The sequence below is a fragment of the Ursus maritimus genome, unplaced genomic scaffold (genome assembly GCF_017311325.1).
Source record: "Ursus maritimus isolate PB19 unplaced genomic scaffold, ASM1731132v1 scaffold_37, whole genome shotgun sequence".
In the NCBI taxonomy this organism is placed as follows: domain Eukaryota; kingdom Metazoa; phylum Chordata; class Mammalia; order Carnivora; family Ursidae; genus Ursus; species Ursus maritimus.
Window position 1 is genome coordinate 768,212 of NW_024426341.1, and position 22,369 is coordinate 790,580.

At 41.7% G+C, this 22,369-nt stretch overlaps 2 protein-coding genes across 2 annotated transcripts; both read left to right on the forward strand.

The window, feature by feature from the left end:
• The first annotated feature begins 787 nt into the window (after positions 1–787).
• LOC103656796 (olfactory receptor 7A17-like) lies at positions 788–1,720 on the forward strand. Its single transcript, XM_008684221.1, has one exon. It carries the CDS (start codon positions 788–790, stop codon positions 1,718–1,720), a length of 933 nt encoding a protein of 310 aa, XP_008682443.1.
• Positions 1,721–10,142: 8,422 nt separating this feature from the next.
• Positions 10,143–11,249, forward strand: LOC103656790 (olfactory receptor-like protein OLF4). The gene has a single exon (XM_008684216.2). The coding sequence runs from the start codon at positions 10,226–10,228 to the stop codon at positions 11,219–11,221; it is 996 nt and encodes a 331-aa protein (XP_008682438.2). The 5' UTR covers positions 10,143–10,225; the 3' UTR covers positions 11,222–11,249.
• Positions 11,250–22,369: the final 11,120 nt, after the last annotated feature.

Here is a 22,369-nt window from a genome sequence, read left to right on the forward strand (position 1 = left end):
CTCTGCTTTATCCTTGTTTTCCTTTTCTTCCTAGCACCCCCTCACCATCTACAAAGATGTAATTCTCTTATCTGCTTATACATTTTTTTTTTCTATCACTGTAGGGACTTTTGTTCTCACGTAGCCTATGCTCATTGCTTATGTAGTGCCCGAAACACCATCAGCAGTCAATTTATATTCCTGAAATTTTTGAAGAATTTCTTAGTAAAACTACAAAATACATGATTTCTTAGGGAAGAAGCTAATTAAACAAACAAACAAACAAACCAGATGTGGCAGAGGAGATCCTCTAAAGGGGACCATATCCATATACAACTTATTAAAAATTATTTCGGAGGACGTGGTTGGCTACATCCCATGAGCATCTGACTCTTGATCTCAGCTAGGTTTTTTTTTTAAGATTGTATTTATTTATTTGAGAGAGAGAGAGAGAGCAAGAGAGAGATCTTAAGCCAGGCGTTGGGGAGGAAGAAGCAGACTCCCCACTTAGTGGGAGCCAGAAGTAGGGCTCAATCCCAGATCTCTGGGATAATGACCAAGGGGAAGGCAAATGCTTGGCTGATCCTCCCAGGTGCCCCCAGCTCAGATCTCATCTAAGGTCCTCAGTACAAGCCCCACGTTCCACGCTGGGCATGGAGCCCACTTAAAAACAAAAACTATTAACAAAATAAAAAGAATGTCTGGCCTGCAAAATATAAAATGTAACATTTCAAATCTGTGAGTAATGCAAGTTTGTCTGAATATCAGTCATGTTATTTCCCTCTTTTCCAGAAGTCACATCTACCTTATGGAACCAGAAAATGATACACAAATTTCTGAATTTTTTCTTCTGGGATTTTCAGAGAAACCAGAACTGCAGCCCCTCATATTTGGGCTTTTCCTCTCCATGTACCTGATCACTGTGTTTGGAAATCTGCTCATCATCTTGGCCATTAGCACAGACCCCAACCTCCACACCCCCATGTACTTCTTCCTGGCCAACCTGTCCTTTGTAGACATCTGCTTCACCTCCAACACCATCCCCAAGATGCTGTGGAACATCCAGACTCAGAGCAAAGTCATAACCTATGCAGGCTGTGTCACACAGATTTATTTCCTCATACTCTTTGCCGTGTTGGACGTCTTTCTCCTGAGTGTGATGGCCTATGACCGGTTTGTGGCCATCTGTCACCCCCTGCACTACACAGTCATCATGAACCCACGGCTCTGTGGACTGCTGGTTCTGGTGTCCTGGATCATGTGTGTCCTGAATTCCCTGTTACAAAGTTTAATGATGTTGAGACTTTCCTTCTGTTCACACTTGCACATCCCCCACTTTTTTTGTGAACTCAATGAGATGGTCCAACTCGCCTGTTCTGACACCTTTCTTAATAACTTGGTGATGTATTTTGCAGCTGTCCTGCTGGGTGGGGGTCCTTTTGCTGGGATCCTTTACTCTTATTCTAAGATAGTTTCTTCCATACGTAGAATCTCATCAGCTCAGGGCAAGTATAAAGCATTTTCCACCTGTGCATCTCACCTCTCTGTTGTCTGTTTATTTTATTGCACGATGCTCGGTGTGTACCTGAGCTCTGCTGCCACCCAGAGCTCCCACGCAAGTGCCGTGGCCTCGGTGATGTACACGGTGGTCACCCCCATGCTGAACCCCTTCATCTACAGCCTGAGGAACAGAGACATAAAGAGGGGTTTGAAAAGAATCATTGGGGTTCCAGTGATGTGAGGGACCATCGTCCTGGGACTGAAGGAGTGCCCATGATTGCAGAGCCCACAGCCTCAGAGCCAGGAACTGCTATTCTTTGATCAGACTCTGGGCATAGAATGTGTTCCTTCTCTTTATTTCCTGGATTTTCCATTTGTTTGAATTCAACGGTCTTCATATATTGAAGTACTCACTTTTTAAGCCTCTGATCTTTCTGATATGCAGACAGAATCCTTTTCCTCCATTTTCAAAGGATCCCAGTGTTTCGCCCAACCATCAAGCACAAAATCCTGGAAATTTCTGTATCTTACATAGGACATGTTGGATTTCTTAAAATAATTTCATTTCATGTGACTTATACCATGTCAAGTAAATTTTCCCTAGCTTTCCTAAAACAATAATCATGAGTTGTATGCTTCATATAGAAGAAAGTACACTTGGCCTCTAAGCCCCTCACATAACTTTATTGTAGAGGAAAATACAAAACCCAGTTTTGACCTTGAGTCTGTCAATTTTCTTACATCGCTACCTGCAATCATCTTCCTCATTACTCTTCCCTTAAGTCTCAGGCTCCTGACAGGGATGCTCGCATTAGGAAAGCCCGGGCACCCCCTGCACCCTGTGCTTGTGGACATTCCCACAGATGCTTCCCTGACCAGAGCCTCTGCTGTGGCTGCACCAGCCCTTGGGTTCTCACTATGACTGCAAGACAGGCCTCAGCATCACCCATCAGAGACTCTAACAAAACCAGGTCTACTCCTCACAGGTCCTGGAGGGCATAGGGGATCCCAAAGGCTTTTCCAGAGGTTTCAGAGGGGAGAGACACAGTGAGAGGGAGGGAGAGAGTGAGCTCCCCTGAGGGATTTGCCTTTATTAGGGTCCATGGCCAGAGTGGTGAAGTGTTTGTGGGTTTATCCCTTTGTAGAATTTTTGAGTAGAAATTGGGTGCTGAAGGGCAAAGGGGGGTCACTATGGTGTCCGTATGGAGGTGACCCAGGGCTTTCTGAAGAGGTACTTCATGGCTGGGACCACCTGAGGGCTTATCTGGTAATAGTGTCCCACACCTGTCAGTGTGCTTACTCAGCATGGCTGTCTTTGAAATGGATGCCTCAGAAATCAAAAGCTTACTGTCCGGCACTTTCTCTACAAACATGCTGCTGTGTTTATGAACCAGTCCCCTGCTTTATTCTGTGATTCGGTCAGTGTCCAGAAAGCCTACCAGAGTCTCTGGGAAGCACTGATTAGCAAACATCTCTCTCCCAGTGGCGTCTACATGGAAAGGCAAATTTGAATAAATAGATGAACCTGGTGTGTTCCTTGTGTCAGGGTGACTGTAAATATGATGAAGCAACATTTCAAAACACTCATTTTGTTACTACACAAATTGTGTTCCTTCCTTCCTTCCTTCCTTCTTTCCTTCCTTCCTTCCTTTTTCTTTCTTTCTTTCTTCTTCTTCTTTTTTCCATCACAGTTCATGCTGTGCATCTATTTTTTGAAGCATGGAAGATGTGTGTCCACAACTGAGTAGGTTTATTTATTCATTGAGGTGAAGCATTGGTTCGTGTCTTGTATGTTTCATCACTGAATTATCTTCTTGTTTCTACTTTGAAACTTCCACTGCTACCTGCTAATAGGACTCTTCTATTGGCACAGGAAATGACTCTCTATTTATGAGGTTTGCCACAGATGCTAAGGGATGGTGAATGAACAGTATCAGCATCACTCATTTTTACCCCCTTCCTGCTCAGAAGTCTCTTCCACCTGTGTGATCAGAAGACACTTCACGGGAGAGCTGGATGTCCTCCTGCTCCTGTGGTTCAGGGTCACCAGTTCTTCTGCACAAACATGCATGTCCTTCAAACTCTCCCAGTGACCCGGAAGGAGCCCACATGTAGTCACTTGTTCATAAAGCCATCAGAAATAGACGTGAGTAACAATGACCAGGACTGGTCTCCTCATTTGTCAGGTCCTGTGCCACAGGTAAAGGCAGCACATGATCTAACTGCCTCAGGTCTGCTCACTTGGGTGATTGTGTCAGTCAGCTCTCGCTGTGTAACAGGCTGTCCTTGTCAAATGGGATGTCATACTGATGTGTGGTTGTCAGGTGCAAAGGTTAAGAGAGAATTCTTGAGCCATTTTATGATGCAAACTGTGCTTTTATTATAGGTCAGGAAGCATAGACAAAAAGAGTGGCATGGGACTGTGAGGATGACTGGTTATATACTTTTGAGTTTATGGAGGGAGGAGGTGCAGATAATGGAAGTTTCTAAAGAAATTTTATATGCTGAATGTGAAGTTTACAAGACCTTGAAGGTCTGGCTATTGTCAAGATAGGCTTCCTTTTAGTCTCTGATAAAGCATCAACATTGAGGCAGCCATGAGCTCCTGGAGGAGTGTCACACTCTGCGTGTCTCAGGGATTCATCAAGCAAGGGCTGCAGGTTGTAAGGAGATTGACTTCTAGCTACATTTCTCTTGCCTTTGTTCTCCTCATCAGTAATCCCTTTATAATCAATTAGCGTTATTTCTGGGAGGCTTTTCTGATCTCTGCAGGGCTCCTCCCGGGTCTGGAGTCAGGAGTGAATCTGCCTGTATTTCTAAGGCTCATTCACGGTGTTGTACCTGGTTGTAGTGCTTCTCTGTACCAGTCAACTTATGGTCTTATTACTACATTTCCATATGTAAGTTATTCTTCTATTTGTGAATTAAATTAACTTATGTGAATTATTTGAATTTCATCCCACTGTTCCCACATCCATATAACGCTTTCCTTCCCTGATAGAAGAGTTCTCTCCCAAACCTCCAATGGAGAGTCATTGTGCTCTAATCCTACTCTTTGCGTTGTACCAAATGTATTTTCCCACATAATTACATCATTGGAGGATAATGACACACAATAGCTGCATATTCAGAGTGCTCCATTGATGAATTAAGGAAGCATCACAAAAGTGAAGAGTACACAGTGCATGTTTCCATATATGAATCTTGTTAGAAAAGAATGAAATTGATGGACATTAATTTTTTGTTTCAAAGAAAACATTCCAACGTGGTTGTGTCTTCTCTATGTGTGTGTGCATGTTACACATTTTTCTTTCAAATAAGCACAGTCCCAACTTCTGTAAACACACAGTCAATCTATTATTTTGTCTCTTGTGTTGAAAGGAATCCTGAGAGAAAGTGGAGAGGATAGCACTGAAAAGGATGAATGGTTGATCAACATGAAATAAAGGGATGCAAAATATGGGCACAGAATTGCAAATTACAATGTGTGACTTTAACTTGATCATGAGTTCTTTTCCTATGTCACTGCCTCAGAGGTCTAAGAGTCAGGCCACATTCACATTTATGGAATGATGGACTCATTTTACCAGCTGATGGGGCAGAATATCTCCAAATCAAATTAAAATTTCTTTTCTACCTACTGTGGGTTTCAACTTAAAATCCCCATTCCCCATGGGAGCTGATGAATGAATTGAGAAGAGTATATTCAGATCCTTCAAATAATGTTATTGACGATGTCCACATGAGATGCCTCTGGCTGCTGTAAAATATCCCCACACTACTTGCTTAAAAAAAACACACATGTGCTCTTACAGTTCTGGAGTCAGAAGCTCGGAAGGAGTCCCATGTGGGGTTGATCTCCTTCTAGAGGCTCAGGAGAGAAGCTGTATTCTTTCCAACTCTAGTCCCCCTGGCTGATCCCCTGATTCCTGGGCTCCTTGCTCTTCCTCCACCTTCAGAGCCAACAGGGTACCATTTTGAAGGTCTCTCAAACACCAACTCCTTTGCCTCCCTCGTCAACATTTGGAGGACCGTTGTGACTACCTTAGTCCCACCTGGACATTCATGGCTAATCTCGGTTAGAGATTTGGTATGAACGTCTCTAATGTTAGCCGATAGCATCCCTGTTCAATCTGCCGTGTTATTCCTTCTTTGCTATAAGAAGTAACACATTGAAGGTCCTGGGGATTAAGATGTGGGCATATCTGGGAGGGCCTTCTTCTGCCTTCTTCAATGACTTTTTCAGAAATGTATTATTTTGTGTCGCTCATAAAAGCAATACACATGGAATTTACACAGCCTCAGGAAGGAATGAATACACTGGTGAGGGAAACAAAGACAAGAGAAATGTAGCTTAAATGAAATCTCCTTACAGCTTGCAGCTGACAGATGGATACCCAAAACACGCAGAGCATGACATTCCTCAAGGAACTCGTGGCTGCCTCAATGCCTAATGTTTTGTTTTATTAAAGACCAATGTCAACTTATCTAACAGCAGCAAGCCCCTCAAGGTGCTGAAAGCCTTGCTTGCAAATTCCTGAGTGACTTACTCAATCCCTAACATTCACTAACTTCAAAGTATGTCATCAGTCACTCCTCACAATCCCAGTGCATCTCTTTCTGCCCACCGGCCCTGTCCCCATGCCGTAATAAAATCTCCTTTTGTGCACTGTCAAACTTGCAAGAATTCTCTCTTGACCTTTGGGCTTGAAGATCCCTCGTCAGACACTCTTCCTTCAAAATTCCACACAAAGACAGTATTTGGTGCAGAACACGTGAAACTGCCTACAGCTATCTCTTCCACAGGAACACAGCCTTGCTCACTGAGGAATCGTCCACAGACCAGGACCCGCACATCAACATCCCCCGGGAGCTTGCCAGAAGTGCGGACTCTCTGGGCCGCCCAGGACCTGTGATCAGATCCTGCATTTGCAGTGGGATCCGTGTGCACGCACAGGCACGCCGACGTTGGAGAGATGCTGGTCTAGATGGATCTCTCAGCGTTTACGGTTGGCATGTGTGGCAGGATGATAATGTGGTGGGGGTGCTTTCCTTTGGATGGTAGGTGTTCAGCAGCATCCCATCAGACACCAGACATCCCAGGAGGAAAAGTCATTTCTGGTTGAGAACCACTGACTCAGAGCTTGAGAACTAGAAGCTCCTGACAGAATGACAGCCAAGGCCACCAAATACTGGATATTTAATATGAACAGACCCCTAGGCAGCGCCAAGCACGGTCCCTACAATGTAGAATGGAGTTCATAAATGTACGTCCTCAGGGATAAGATGCTTAGAACATTAAATCAAACAATCCATATGACACGTGAATCTCACGCTGTATAGTACATAAAAAGGTCTCAACATGTCTGTTATAATTACTAACCATTTTATAAGGGAGTAAATGACAGCTCTTAACCTGTATAAAGTAAGAAATTCCTAATTGTAATGACCAACGTGTCTTGAAGCCAGTGTGTGTAGTGGCCAAGGTTTATTATCAGAAGAACCCCCTTCTCTGCCTTATTGAAAAGAAAAGTAGACCCTGTCTGGTGACAGCAGGGCTGGGCCCCACCACATGTCAACGCTTTGAAGATAAAAGCCCTAACCCAGGTGTGGCCCTTAGTCTTAGCCTTGGAGAAAATTATAACTCGCAGCTGAAATAAGTTGCTGGAGAAGTCACACATCAGGAAGGGGGCAGGTTCAGGGAAAGGGAGTAAAAGAAACAAAAGAACTGGATTCACTTGACCTCTAACCCTGTCTTCTGGGGACTGAGATTGATTACGCAAAACATCCTTTTTGCCCAGAGGACTTTTCCACTTGGGAATCATGTGCATAGAATCTGGAGTCACAAGAGGGAAATGTGCTCATGAGCAGACAGAGGAGCTCTAAACACGTCCTGGACCCCAGTCCATCAGCCTGTGCAACCTTGGATGGGAAGGGCTATGCTCCTTGTCTGTTTGTTCCGAGTCCTAATTCTGGCTGGGGGCCGATGCTTCACTCCTTCCTACTGTCTCGGTTGAAGTCAGAGCTTTAGTCTCTGTCATCTGCTGTCCAGGGAGGAATTCAGACTCCCACAAGGACACCTTCCTGTCACACACACAGCCAGGTGAGTCCAACACCCCAGTGGAGCATGGATGACAGGGTCAGAGAGTATGGAAGCCAAGAACATTGACCCATCACCACCTGAGGCACAATTCCACCTAGCTCAGAGTGAGTGATCACTGTTTTCTTTGCTTGATTAAATAATTAATATATTTATTCAGTGCTAATACCAATTTCACAGAGTGACTGCTACTCACACTTTTGAAGGTCTTTCATATTCTTTATTATTAAACTGCTATTATAGCAATGCTAGAAAAAGTATGTTGAGATTGTTACACTGAATGTGTGGTTCTAATCGGGTGTGAGGTTGTCCCCCGGGGGATCACTGATCACTGTCTGGAACCAGCTTTGCTTGTCACACTGAGAGGGGTATGTGGGGGACAGGAATGTCTAAACACCCCAGAATGCATGGGACACCCCCGACCCCAGGGCAGGCTCTGGCCAGAATGTCCATGGAGCAGAGACAGAGAAGCCCTGGGGTGAAGAACATCAGTATTTGGAACACAGCTGCCTTCAGCTTCTGCCTTCACCCTTGTAACACTTACTTCCTGCAGCAAATTCACAGTAACCCCTTGGCTATCAGTTTACAAGTTCCATCCACAAAGAATGTAACATTGTTGCAGGGCTCTTGTCTCATGGAGTCTAAGAAGGGAAAGGAAAGAGCTATCAGGAATGGAAAGGGTTTTTTTTTTTTAAGATTTTATTTATTTGACAGGAGAGACAGCCAGCGAGAGGGGGAACACAAGCAGGGAGAGTGGGAGAGGAAGAAGCAGGCTCCCAGCAGGGAGCCTGATGTGGGGCTTAATCCCAGGACCCTGGGATCAGGCCCTCAGCTGAAGGCAGTTGCTTAAGGACTGAGCCACCCAGGTGCCCAAGGAATGAAAGGGTTCTGAATGGGTTGCCACTGAGGGCTTTTATGGTTGTTCTTTTTTTTTCTTTCTTTCTTTTTTTTCTTTTTACCTTTTAAACCTTTACATTTATTTCCATTGAAAAACATTGGAGGCAGCTGGCCTTGTGGTTGCTCACAGGAGTGTGACAAAATAAGTGGCTTTCAATGAAACTTACAACCTGGTTGAAGGGAAAGATAAGTATCTATTTGAAGCAAAATAGGAAACATGTCTCCAGGGAAGAATAAATTTTAATGAGGCTTCAAAGAGCTGGAAGGAGAGGAGGTCAAGGTTCAAGGAGCCTAAGATAAGGCTTGAAGGGGCTGTGCAGAGAGCATCACCTTGTGGCCAATTTTCAAAGGCCAGCTGTTACCCAGTCAAAGGAAGACAGAAGCTGAGGGTCCATGCAATGAGTGGGAAAATCAGGACACTCTCCCTCATTTTCCCTGGCAATGTAGTTACAATCTCATTTCAGAAAGCAAAATGAAAACGAATCTGATGCATTTTTTTTAGGTCACTTCTTCCTAACGATCTCCAGTTTAAAGTATTTTATATGTTTTCTATATGGCCACTAACATTTAATAAAAATGTTTAACCTCATTAGTAAACAAAGAATTGAAAATTAGAATAGCAATACAATATCTGTTTGGGGCCTATTAAATTGATAAAGATTTTATTTTTAGTTTATTTTTTAAATTTAGATTCCATTAGCCAACATATAGTACATCATTCCTTTCAGACCTAGAGTTTAACGGTTCATCAGTTGCATATAACACCCAGTGCTCATCACATCACATGCCCTCCTTAATGCCCATCACCCAGTTACTCCATCCCCCCACCCATCTCCCCTCCAGCAACCTTCAGTTTGTTTCCTATAGTTAAGAGTTGCTCACTGTTGGCCTCCCTCTCTGATGTATGGAAACTGACCAGGGAACTTGGTACATTTCTTGTCAATATCATGGTGGATTTGAGAATATCATGTCTCTATTGAGAACAAACAGGGTGGACTTGTAACTATCATGGGAACAACTCAGGTTTTCTTGTAAATATCATGTCTCTTTTTCCACATCTGAGATTTTTGTGAGACTGGTTATGCAGCCCCCTGGGTGACCCTAGTCTTGTGTCCCTTGTCTAACCCCACCTGTCCCTTATCCAACAGCACTGTAAGTCTGTACTTGAGGCTGCTGGGTGAAACAGGCATTTCTTTTTGTTTTCTTAAACTGTATCTAAGTTTTTTAAAAACATTTTTTTATTATGTTATGATGTACTATTATATAGTACCTCAGTTTTTTTTATTATTATGTTATGTTAGTCACCCTACAGTACCTCATTAGATTTTAATGTGGTGTTCCATCATTAGTTTTTGGTATCTTAGTTTTAGCAAACTTCATATTTGTGATGACCCCTTTTCTTCATACCACCTGCCCCCATTTGAAATGTTATTTAATTACCTTATTTATGAATGTATTCTTTCTCCATCATTGAATGTTAGGGACTTTAGTTCTTTAGCACCCTATACTCCTTGCCTAGACAATGCCTAAATCATGGCCAATACTCACTTTATATTTCTGAAATTTGGAAGTATTTTTTAATTAAAATTATAGAACACATGGCCTTTTGGGAAAAAATGATTGGAACAAAAATGCCATCACTATGGTGGCACATGGGATTCCCTGAAGGTGACCAGAGGCATGCACAATGTATTAAAATGAATTTCTAGATTAGAAAGAAGAACGAGTAACATTTCAAATCTGTGAGTAATGCAAGTTTGTGTGAAAATCAGTCATGTTATTTCCCTCTTTCCCAGAAGTCACCTCCACCACATGGGACCGAGCAATGAAACACAAATTTCAAACTTTCTTCTTCTGGGATTTTCAGAGGGACCAGAACTGCAGCCCCTCATATTCGGGTTTTTCCTCTCTATGTACCTGATCACTGTGTTTGGAAACCTGCTCCTCATCCTGGCCGTCAGCTCAGACTCCCACCTCCACACCCCCATGTACTTCTTCCTGGCCAACCTGTCCTTTGTAGACATCTGCTTCACCTCCACCACTGTCCCCAAGATGCTGTGGAACATTCAGACTCAGAGCAAAGTCATAACCTATGCAGGCTGCATTACTCAGATTTATTTCCTCATACTCTTTGCCGGGTTGGATGTCTTTCTCCTGAGTGTGATGGCCTATTATCGCTTTGTGGCCATCTGTCACCCCCTGCACTACACGGTCATCATGAACCCACGGCTGTGTGGAGTGCTGGTTCTGGTGTCCTGGATCATGTGTGTCCTGAATTCCTTGTTACAAAGTTTAATGATGTTGCGGTTTTCGTTCTGTACCCACTTCCAAATCCCCCACTTTTTTTGTGAACTCCATCAGATGATCCAACTTGCCTGTTCTGACACCTTTCTTAATAACGTGGTGATGTATTTTGCAGCTGTCCTGCTGGGTGGTGGGCCTTTTGCTGGGATCCTTTACTCTTATTCTAAGATAGTTTCCTCCATACTTGGGATCTCCTCAGCTCAGGGCAAGTATAAAGCATTTTCCACCTGTGCGTCTCACCTTTCTGTTGTCTCCTTATTTTATTCTACAATCCTAGGAGTGTACCTTAGCTCTGCTGCTACCCAGAGCTCCCACGCAAGTGCAGTGGCCTCAGTGATGTACACGGTGGTCACCCCCATGCTGAACCCCTTCGTCTACAGCCTGAGGAACAGAGACATAAAGAGGGCTCTGAAGGGAATCATTTGGCTTCCAGTGATGTAAGGGCCTATGTTCCTGGGGTAGAAGAAGTGCCCATGATTACAGGACTCACAGCCTTAGAGTCAGGAACTGCTATTCGTTGATCAGGTTATGGAAGTAGAATTGGCTCCTTCTATTTATTCCATAGAATTTCCACTTGTTTGAATCCAAATTCTGCATCCATTTAAGTAACTCACTTTATTTATCTTCTGCTCTGAGAAACTTCAATAGCAGCGTAATCATGAATTCTGTCCCCAAATATCAGTGCAAATGCCCAGAACGGGAAGAAGCAGGTTTTTATAATCTCTCAGTCCTGGTTGCTTTTATAAGTGTATCTGTTCGCTAAAACTGCATAAACAGCTATTCTGAAAACACATGTCTTCATATGATGCCTTATAATTGGATGAGATCGTCTGGGAGTTGTTCTGATGTATTGTGCTCTAATTAACCGTCTCTACATTGTATTTCTAAAGCTCATCTGCTATGTTGTGCGGAGCTGTAGTTTGTTTCTTTCTTCAACTAGTACATGATATTTACCCCATTTAAATATGTAGGTTAATCTTACAGTTTATGCAAAAATTAATTTACTAAATGTAAATTGCCTTATTGAATTTTGCTATTTCTATATCCTTATGTGCCACTTTGCCTTCTTTATGGTTATAATACATTTCTCCCACCCCTGTCAGGTGTGACAGCCACAGGTGCTTTTGATCTGATGTAAGTCATACACCTATTGCAGTTTACATACAATAAGGTACAGATATATTAAACGCACGAATTTCTGAATTAAGGGCACCATACTTGAATTAAGCATATATACTGTATGGGTTCATTTGTAAGAACTCAAGAAGATGCACTGGAAGTTTAATCTGCATTTTTATGTTATTGTTAAAAATGTAATTCACCTGGACATCTGTTTCCTTATTTCTGAAGGTAATGTGGAACTTGAAATGCATGTTGTGAGGAATAAATAAAGTGTTGAATACACTTTGTCATGTGCAAAGAAAACATTTGAGAGTGAGGAGTGTGTGTATGGACGTAAGTGTGTGCACTCGTGCACATCTTTTAAATAAACATGCTCACACAAATGTGTGCAAACACACACACACTGGTTTATAATCCCATCTATTGTGCTGAAAGAAAACTTGAGAGAAATTTTCAAAATATTGAAATGAAAAAGAATGTTTCATGAATGTGAAATAAGAAGAATCTAGAAATTTTGACACAAGTTAATTGAACATAATTTAAAAAAAAAAAAAGATTTAAAGTAGAATGAGTAATTTAGGGTGGGGTGCCTGGGTGGCACTGTCCGTTGAGTGCCAGACTCTATGTTTTGGCTCAGGTCATGATCTCAGGGTCATGGGATCCAACCTTCTGTCAAGCTCTGTGCTCAGTGTGGAGTCTGCTTGAGTTTCTCTCTCCCTGTCTCTGCCCCTCCCCTCCCCCTCAAATAAATAAATAAATCTTTAAAAAATTAGGGTGACTTAATTTTAATAATGAATTACTTTTCCTATCTTAATGCCTCAAAGGCCCAAAATCAGAACCAGGTTTACATGTATGCAGTGGGGAATTTCTCTGTACCATCTAATGGGGACAAATCTCTCCAAATTGACTCCAATTTCTCTACTTAATGTGGGATTTCAGCACAAAATGCCTTGGCCCAAGGGAAGCTAACTGAATGATTTGAGAGGCTCAAACTCAGTTCCTGCAAACGCTATCTTATTGGATAAATATCTGTATTAGATTCCTTTCACTGTTGTCACAAATATCCACACTCGTGTCTCAAAACAAATGATTCTCTGATGGGTTTAGAAATCAGTAGCATGAAAGGGGTCTCACTGGGCTAAAATAATTATGTGGGTTGTGACCCTTCTGGATGCTCCAGGGGAGAACGTCCCCTTTCCTGCTCCAGTGTCCAGTGGCCCCCACATTCCTTGGCTCATGGCCTTTCCTCCACCTGCAAAACCAGCATAACAGTAGTTTCAAGTGTCTCTCTGACTGCACTCTTCTTCCTCCCTCTTCTACATTTAGAGGACCATTGTTATTGCACTGGTGCAATGTGGTTAATCCAGGCTTATCTTCTTTCTAAATTTAAATTCAATTAACCAACATATAATACATCACCAGTTTTTGATGTAACGTTCAATGATTCATTAGTTGCATATAACACCCAGTACTCATCACATCATGTGAGCTTCTTAATGCCCATCACCCAGTTACCCCATCCCCTCACACCCCTCTCCTCTGTAACCCTCAGTTTGTTTTCAGAGTCGGAAGTCTCTCACGGTTTGTCTCCCTCTCTGATTTCTTCCCATTCAGTTTATGTCCCTGTCCCTATGGTCCTCTGCACTATTCCTTATATTCCACATATGAGTGAAATAGTGGAAGAAGCCGAGATGTTCTTCAACTGATGAATGGATAAAGAAGATGTGGTTCATATATACAATGGAATATTACTCAGCCATCAGAAAGGATAAATACCTACCATTTACATTGACATGGATGGAACTGGAGGCTATTATGCTAAGTGAAATGAGTCAGTCAGGCTTATCTTCTTATTGTAAGATAATGACTAGTAGTTTTATTCCTTCTGCTGTCTTAATTACCCTACTAAGTAAGCTAATATTTTCAGATGTTATTCAGGATAACGTCTTTTGGAGGCCCTCCCAGGCCTGCTACAAAATCTTTTTTTATAGATATTTTTTATATCACTCAAGAGCTTTTCAATATAAAAAATTGAGCACATAATTTGTCACCACCAAAAGAGTGAGTGAAAAACTATTCTTTCAAAAACACGTTCAAGGAAGATTCCTGGTGGAGAAGACCTAACTACTACCTACACGTGACTCTAACACAAGACCTCAGCTTTGCTCTGAAACTGTGCCCCCACAGACCAGGACCTGCAGCATCCACACTACCTGGGAGCTTATTAGAAATACAGAGTCACTGGGAGCACTGGACACCTAATGAATTAGAATTTGAAAAATTTATTTAATTTAAATTCAATTAACTTAGTTTCCAATGTAGTGTTCAATGATTCATTAGTTCCCTATCACTTTAGTTATTTGTATGCACAATGAAGGTAGAGAAATTATGGCCTAGAGTCGTATTTCTCACCTTCTCACTGTTGATATTTGGGGCTGGATAGCAATTTGTGTTGGCTGCTATCTCATGGATTATAAACATTGGGCAGCATCCCTTTAGACATGGCCCAAGTATCCCCACGGGCAAAACCATGTCTGGTTGAAAATCACTGTGCCAGAGTTTGAGAACTGGTAGCATCGTGACAAAATTACAATCAAGGCTCCATCCAGTACTACATTTATAACAATGATAATATGAGTTATAACAAAAAACATCCATTTGGTCTTCATCTCCATTTCTGGCACAGAGCTTCTCAAGTTAGAATTTCCTAAGTGATAAGAGCTGTAAAGTTGTCTTTCATCAACTTAATGAAGTGACTTTAGGAAGCACCTAAGGAGTGGGGCTGCTTGCCAGGAGGACCAACCATATGGTTAAAGGACAGGAACTTTAGGTCCCACCCCCTGACTTCGTGGGATGGGAGAGGGGCTGGAGATGGAGTCTAATCACCAGTGACCAATGATTTAATCCTTCATGTCTTTTATGAAGCTTCCATGAAACCCATAAGGATGGTTCAGAATGCTCCCAGGTTGGTGGCATACCTGGAGAAGACATGGAAGCTCCACGCCCTTTCCCCATACCTTGTCCTATGCATGTCTTCCATCTGGCATCTTCCTGCCCCTAAGGCAGCACAGCTCAAGAGGGAAATCCTCAAGAAGCACACATAAACTTGAACATGTGCAAGCTTACCTACTGAGTCCATCATGTGACCACCTAAGGTCAGACCTGAGGTGAGCACAAGGATTCTTGGTTGAGAAGGTGTAGAAACAACTATCCCTGACTTAAACACTGAACCACAGCCTTAGTACTCAAAGACTGTTCCACAGACCAGGACTGATGGCATCAGTAGCATCTGGGAAATAGTTACAATTATAGGATCTCAGATCTTCAAATCAGAATCTGATATTGAACAGGATCCTCAAGCGATTCCTACGCACAGTAATGTTGGAGAAGTTCTGGGTCTAGATTAGTGTTCTCAACCTCTCCACTGTTGACATCTGTGCTAGATAATTCTTTGTAGTGGGGGCCATCCTGTGCATTGTGGAATATGGGGCAACATCCCTGAGCTCAGCTCACTAGGGAGGTGCCAGTAGCAGATCCCTAGTTATGACAACCAGAGGTTTCTCCATATCTTGTCAAGTGCTGTCTGGAGGCAAAAAAGCCCCTGTTGAGAACCATGACCTAGAGCATGAAAACTGAAAATATCTGGTGGAGAGCAAGTCAAACATCATCCCTCCCTCAGCTCAGAACTCGGGATAGCTCATTTCACACCTCTGAGCCCCACTTTTACAAGTGTCACATAAAGTTCATTGTAGTACAAATATGACAGAGTGGATGTCTGGAAAAATGAAATAAAATTATCCATATAGGATTCTCACTCATTGTATGGTGCATAAAATGAACTAAATTCTCATAATTAACAAACTTTTAAAAACGTAGCAGTAAATGGCAGCTCTGAATTTTTGTTATCAGCATGAATCACCTGATTGATTAGTCAAAACCATCAGGAAGACAAGGACATAGTTCCTCATAAGAAGTAGGAAGATCGGTAGGAGAAGAAAGGGAAGAAGAAAGGGGGGGTAAACAGAAGGGGGAATGAACCATGAGAGATTATGGACTCTGGGAAACAAACTGAGGGCTTCAGAGGGGAGGGAGGTGGGGGAATGGGATAGGCTGGTGATGGTATTAAGGAGGGCACATATTGCATGGTGCACTGGGTGTTATATGCAAGTAATGAATCATGGAACTTTACATCAAAAACTAGAGATGTACTGTATGGTGACTAATATAATATAATAAAAAAGTAAAAATAAAAAATAATAATAAAAAAAGGAAGATAAGGACATAGTTCCTATATATTTATAGCAAATTAATATACCACTCTCTCTTGTTAAAATGGGGAATAGCCATTTTCTATTTATATCGGGAGATCTTCTCTGCCAAAGACCATACTTTGGAAGTCCAGGAGACCTGGTGAAGCAGGTTCCTCAGTCTTAGATTTGGAGAAAACATGAACTCAAATGGGGATAAGATGCAATGATGTTAAAGGTCTGGAAGACCCCTAATTGCCAGGGGAATATTGAAAAAGAAAACTAAAGCTGGGGGCATCACAATACCTGACTTCAAGCTGCATTACAAAGCCCTGATCATCAAGAAAGCATGGTACTGGCACAAAAACAGAAACATAGATCAATGGAACAGAAGAGAGACCCCAGAAATGGACCCTCAACTCTATGGTCAACTAATCTTCTACAAATCAGGAAAGAGTATCCAATGAAAAAAAGACAGTCCTTCAATAAATCGTGCTGGGAAAATTGGACAGTCACATGCAGAAGAATGAACCCAGACCATTCTTTTACACCATCCACAAAGATAAACTCAAAATGGATGAAAGACCTCAATGTGAGGCACAAATGAATAAAAATCCTAGAGGAGAAAACAGGCATTAACCTCTTCAACCTAGGCCACAGCAACTTGCAAGACACATCTCTAAAGGCCAGGGAAACAAAAGCAAAAATGAACTATTGGGACTTCAAGATTGAAAGCTTCTTCACAGCAAAGGAAACAGTCAACAAAACTAAAAGGCAACCCAAGGAATGGGAGAAGATATTTGTAAACGACATAACAGATAAGGGGCTGATATCCAAGACCTATAAAGAACTTCTCAAACTCAACACTCAAAAAATAAGTAATCCAGTCAAGAAATGAGCAGAAGACATGAACAGATACTTCTCCAAAGAAGAGATACAAGTGGTTAACAGACCCATGAAAAAATGCTGCACATCGCTTGCCATCAGGGAAGTGCAAATCATTACCACGATGAGATACCACCTCACACCAGTTTAAATGGCCCAAATCAACAAGACAGGAAATGACAAATGTTGGTGCGGATGTGGAGAAAGGGGAACCGTTTTACACTGTTGTTGGGAATGCAAGCTGGTGCAGCCACTCTGGAAAACAGTACGGAGTTTTCTCAAAATGTTAAAAATAGAGCTCCCCTCTGACCCAATAATTGCACTGCTGGATATTTACCCAAAGATACAGATGTAGGGAAAAAAAGGAGCACATGCATTCCGATGTTCATAGCAGCAATGTACTCAATAGTCAAACTGTGGAAGTACCTTAAATGTCCTTCAATAGATGAACAGATAAAGAAGATGTGGTTCATATATATAATGGAATATTACCGAGCCATCAACAAGGATGAATACCTACCATTTGCATCTAACTGGGTGGAATTGGAGGGGATTATGCTAAGTGAAATAAGTCAATCGGAGAAAGACAATTATCAAATGATTTCACTCATATGTGGAATATAAGGAATAGGGTGAGGACCATAGGGGAAGGGAGGGAAAATGGAATGGAAAGATATCAGAGAGGGAGAGAAACCATGAGAGACTCTGGACTCCAGGAAACAAATTGAGGGTTGTAGAATGGAGAGGGGTGGGAGATGGGATAATTCGGTGATGGGCATTAAAGAAGGCACATATGTGATGTGCACTGGGTGTTATACACAACTAATGAATTCTTGATCACTACATGAAAAACTAATGGTGTACTATATGTTGGCTAATTGAACTTAATTTTAAAAAAGAAAAATACTCTGGAAGGCCGGAGATGAAGTATGAAAAACTGGATTCAACTGACTTCTAATCTGGTCTCCTGGGGACAGAGAATTAGCAGGAAAAAACTTCCTTTCTGTCCAGACCAATGGCCCATGGGGAAATAATATGCTCAGAGGTGACAGTAACAATGGAAACAGTGCCTAATGACCAGACTCAGGGAGTTGTAAATATATCCTCCACTGCAGTCCCTTATCATGGTGCATCCTTGTGGAGGCAGGACATGGTTGTTGCATTTGGGTTCCTAAGTCTGGTTGGGGGACCCATGCTCCACTGTTTCCTGCAGTCCTGTCTGGGATTCGAACTCCAATCTCCATCATCACCCCCCCAGGGAGGAATTGGGACCTCCACCTGGAGGCTTTCATCTTATAGACCCCACCCAGTGTTGTCTAAGAGCTCAGCTGGTATTTCAGGAAAGGATCAGGGAGAAGGAACCCAAGAACCTTTGCCTGAGGTCACCTAAGAACCTAACCAGACTAATACAGAGCCAAGAGTTTGCATGTTTGTTTGCTGGGTTGTCTACTAAGGTTAAAAATAATTTATTTAATATATTTTAAAAACAAGTGTTTGTTGGACCCAGCAATACAGTGATCATTGCCGACAATATGTGGTCGAAAAGGAAGTACAGTTGGATGAGACAGAAGTAGGAATGAGGAGCATAAAGTGTTTCCTGTGAAATCAGAACATATTCAAGGAGTTTGCAGCTAAGGGAGAAGGAAAACAGAGTACTAGAATTAGAGATGTGAGCAGTGGAGCGAGAGCGTTTTCAAAATTTTCCAAAAGGGGTGCATTTAGCTTGTCCTGTATTTATTAGAAGGATCCTGGTCTGTGGAGGTAAATACTACCCCATGACAGCAGTTTCTGAGGCATACATTTCACAGTATCCGCTCTCCCATTGCTATTCACTGGGGGAAAAAAGGCAAGGATATGCAAGGAAACGAAATGACAAAACAAAAAAATGAAAGATATGCAAGGAACATCACTTTGCAATGATTTTATTACCAGAGGCTGAATAGATTTTTGACTTGTTAGCCATTTACTTCCAATATGCAAATTGTATTTGCAAGCACCTTGCTTTCATGTTCTGGGATCTTTTTTATTTTTTAATTTTTTTTTATAATTTTTATTTTGTTATATTTGTCACCATACAGTACATCCCCAGTTTTTGATGCAATGTTCCATGATTCATTATTTGCGTATAACACCCAGTGCACCATGCAAAATGTGCCCTCCTTAATACCCATCACCGGCCTATCCCAATCCCCCACCCCCTTCCCCTCTGAAGCCCTCAGTTTGTTTCCCAGAGTCCATAGTGTCTCATGGTTCATTCCCCCTTCTGTTTATCCCCCCTTCACTCTTCCCTTTCTTCTCCTACTGATCTTCCTATTTCTTATGTTCCATAAATGAGTGAAACCATATGATAATTGTCTTTCTCTGCTTGACTTATTGCACTTAGCATAATCTCCTCCAGTCCCATCCATGTTGCTGCAAATGTTGGGTAATCATCCTTTCTGATGGGTGAGTAATATTCCACTGTATCTATGGATCACATCTTCTTTATCCACTCATTTGTTGAAATACCTTAAATGTCTCCTTCCACAGTTTGGCTATTGTGGACAATGCTGCTATGAACATTGGGGTGCGTATGACCCTTCTTTTCACTACACCTGTTATCTTTGGGGTAAATACTCAGTAGTGCAATTGCTGGGTTGTAGGAGGGCCTTCTTGTTTGAATTTAATCATAGATATTTTATTCTTGTTGATGCAGTTGTAAATGGGATTGTTTTCTTAATTTCTCTTTCTGAGAGCTTGTGATTTGAGTATATAAATGCAACCAATTGTTTTGTATATTGACTTTATATCCTACTGAATTCCTTCAGTAGTTTTAACAGAATTTCTTCTCTTAAACACTTTCTTGAAATACAATGACATACAATATACTAAACATATTTGAAGTAAATAAAGTAAATAAAACACACTTAATTCTAAGTATTTTATTGGAGCACTGTTACATGTGATATACTTACTGTACATACTTAGAGCATACAACTTCAGGCATTGAAAGAGTCATTGAAAACTCATGGGAACACACTACGTGGTTCATTTCCAAAGAACTCCAGAAGGCCCACAGTAAGTCCTAAGTACTTCATTATTCAATTGTTACGGTGTAATCTCTCCAGCCTTCATTTCTTTCTGAACACAATGTCAGAATCATAAAGATAACTTCAAGGGATGTTGTGAGAAAGATGAAATGTGTGGAAATAATTTGTTGGGTCCAAAGAATGTTCAAGACTAAGGGTTGTGTGTATGTAAATGTATGTGTATTCATGTGCTCATTTATTTCAAGAAAACACACTCACATGCATCTATGTACATGCGCAAGGCTCAAACCATCATTATAACTCATTGTAACCTATCTATTGTTTGAAAGTAAGCTTGAGAGAAACTTGGAGGGTTAGGAAATGAAAAGAATGAACATTTGCAGTCACATGAAATTCTAAGAATTTAGAAATTTAGACAAATTTAGAGTAGAACAGGTGGCCTTAATGTTCACAACACATCACTTTTCCTATCTTAATACCCAGAGGCCTCAAGGACAGAACCACATTGACATCTATGCAAGGAGAAATTCTCTGCACCAGCTAAAGAGACGAATATCTCCAAACTGACTTTAGATCTTCCTTCTTCTTAAGGTAGGATTTCAACCCAGAATGCCCTTAACCAAGGAAGCTAAGTGACTGAATTGAGAAGCTTAAATTCAGTTACGTCAAAGAAAATTTTATTGGAGAAATGTCTTTGTCACTTTTCTATTGCTGCTTTCATCAGTTACCACACGGAGGGTTTAAGAGAAATTAATTTACACTCTTCCAGTCCTGGAGGTCAAAGCCAAAAACGAGTCTCATTGGGTTAAAATCAAGATGTCTCTTCAGGACACTGAGACCCTGAATTCCTGCCTAGTTCTGTGATTTGGGGGTCACCATTTTTCTCCACAACAATGCATGTCCTTCCAAACTCTACTTAATACCTGAACAGGATCCTCGTTAGAGTCACTTTTTTGGTTTAAGATTTATTTATTTATTTAAGAGAGGGAGATGAGTGGGGGGAGAGGGGTGGAGAGAGCATGAGTGAATCTTGAACAGACTTCCAGCAGAGCATGGAGCCTTAAGCAGAGCTTCATCCCATGACCCTGAGATCATGACCTGAGTTGAAACCAAGAGTTGGACACTCAACCAACTGAGGCACCCTGGCTCCCCTAGAATCTCTTTTTAGCAGGTATCCAAAATAAACTTTAAGAACAGAATGATCAAGAATGTTGCTGCATAACAGGCCATCTTAAAAGCAAATGGCCTGCTATAATGTCTTCAGTATCAGGTGGACTTGTATGGTGATGAGTTGTTCTAATCTCTGTTGATCTCCTCAAGAGTCTTGAGTCAGTTGTGTGTCAGCTGGGAGCTCTGATGATCTTTCCAGGGTATTCTAATATAATTGGGGGCTGGCTAGCTACCTGTGGCTGATCCAGGGTGGACAACTTTTGGCTTGGACAACTGGGCTCTGCTCCACATGTCCTTGCTTCCTCTGGCAGCCCCCCTGGTTGAATTCATTTTTTGGAGGCAGAGTTCAAAGACAGAGCAGCAGAAATGTACCAAGGCTCTCAAGTCCACTGCCGCTCCCATCATATCCTGCTGGCCACAGCACATAAAATATCCTAATCCAGCCCAGAAGGTACTGCACACATTTTCAAAGACACGACTACAGAGAAAGATGGGGATGTGGGACGATCTCTGCAAACAGTCTACACTAGTACAAATTTCAACTTGGAAAGATTCCTTTCCATTTCCACCTTCAAAGGTAGAATGATCTCAGAACTAACAGAGAGATTGAGTTATGTGTCTCTGGGGCAGCTATGGAAATTCTACTCCACAGTGTCAGGCTTTCCTCCCAATGGAAATATATTCTCTCCACCACTTGCCTGTAGATCACCATCCTAGTCTAAGAATTAAAGAATAAAGAAAGAAACAATATTCTTCCCAGATGACTCAGAGAGACCAGGACACTTGTATCTAACTCACTGATTGATGGAACTAAGAACTGTTGTATCACTGATGCTATCTTCATGGCATCCTTATGTAGATACTGTTTTCCTATTGATTGACCTTCCCAGTGACATATTCCTGATGGTTTTCATCCTGGTACTGTGTTTTATTTATTTTTTATGGGGAGAGTTCCACTGGAATGAGGTGACATTTGAAATTCAAATAGAATACAGAGACATAGGAATATTTTTCTTCATTTATGCAGTACTTTTTAAAAAGATTTTATTTTTATTTATTCGACAGAGATAGAGACAGCCAGCGAGAGAGGGAACACAAGCTGGGGGAGTGGGAGAGGAAGAAGCAGGCTCATAGCT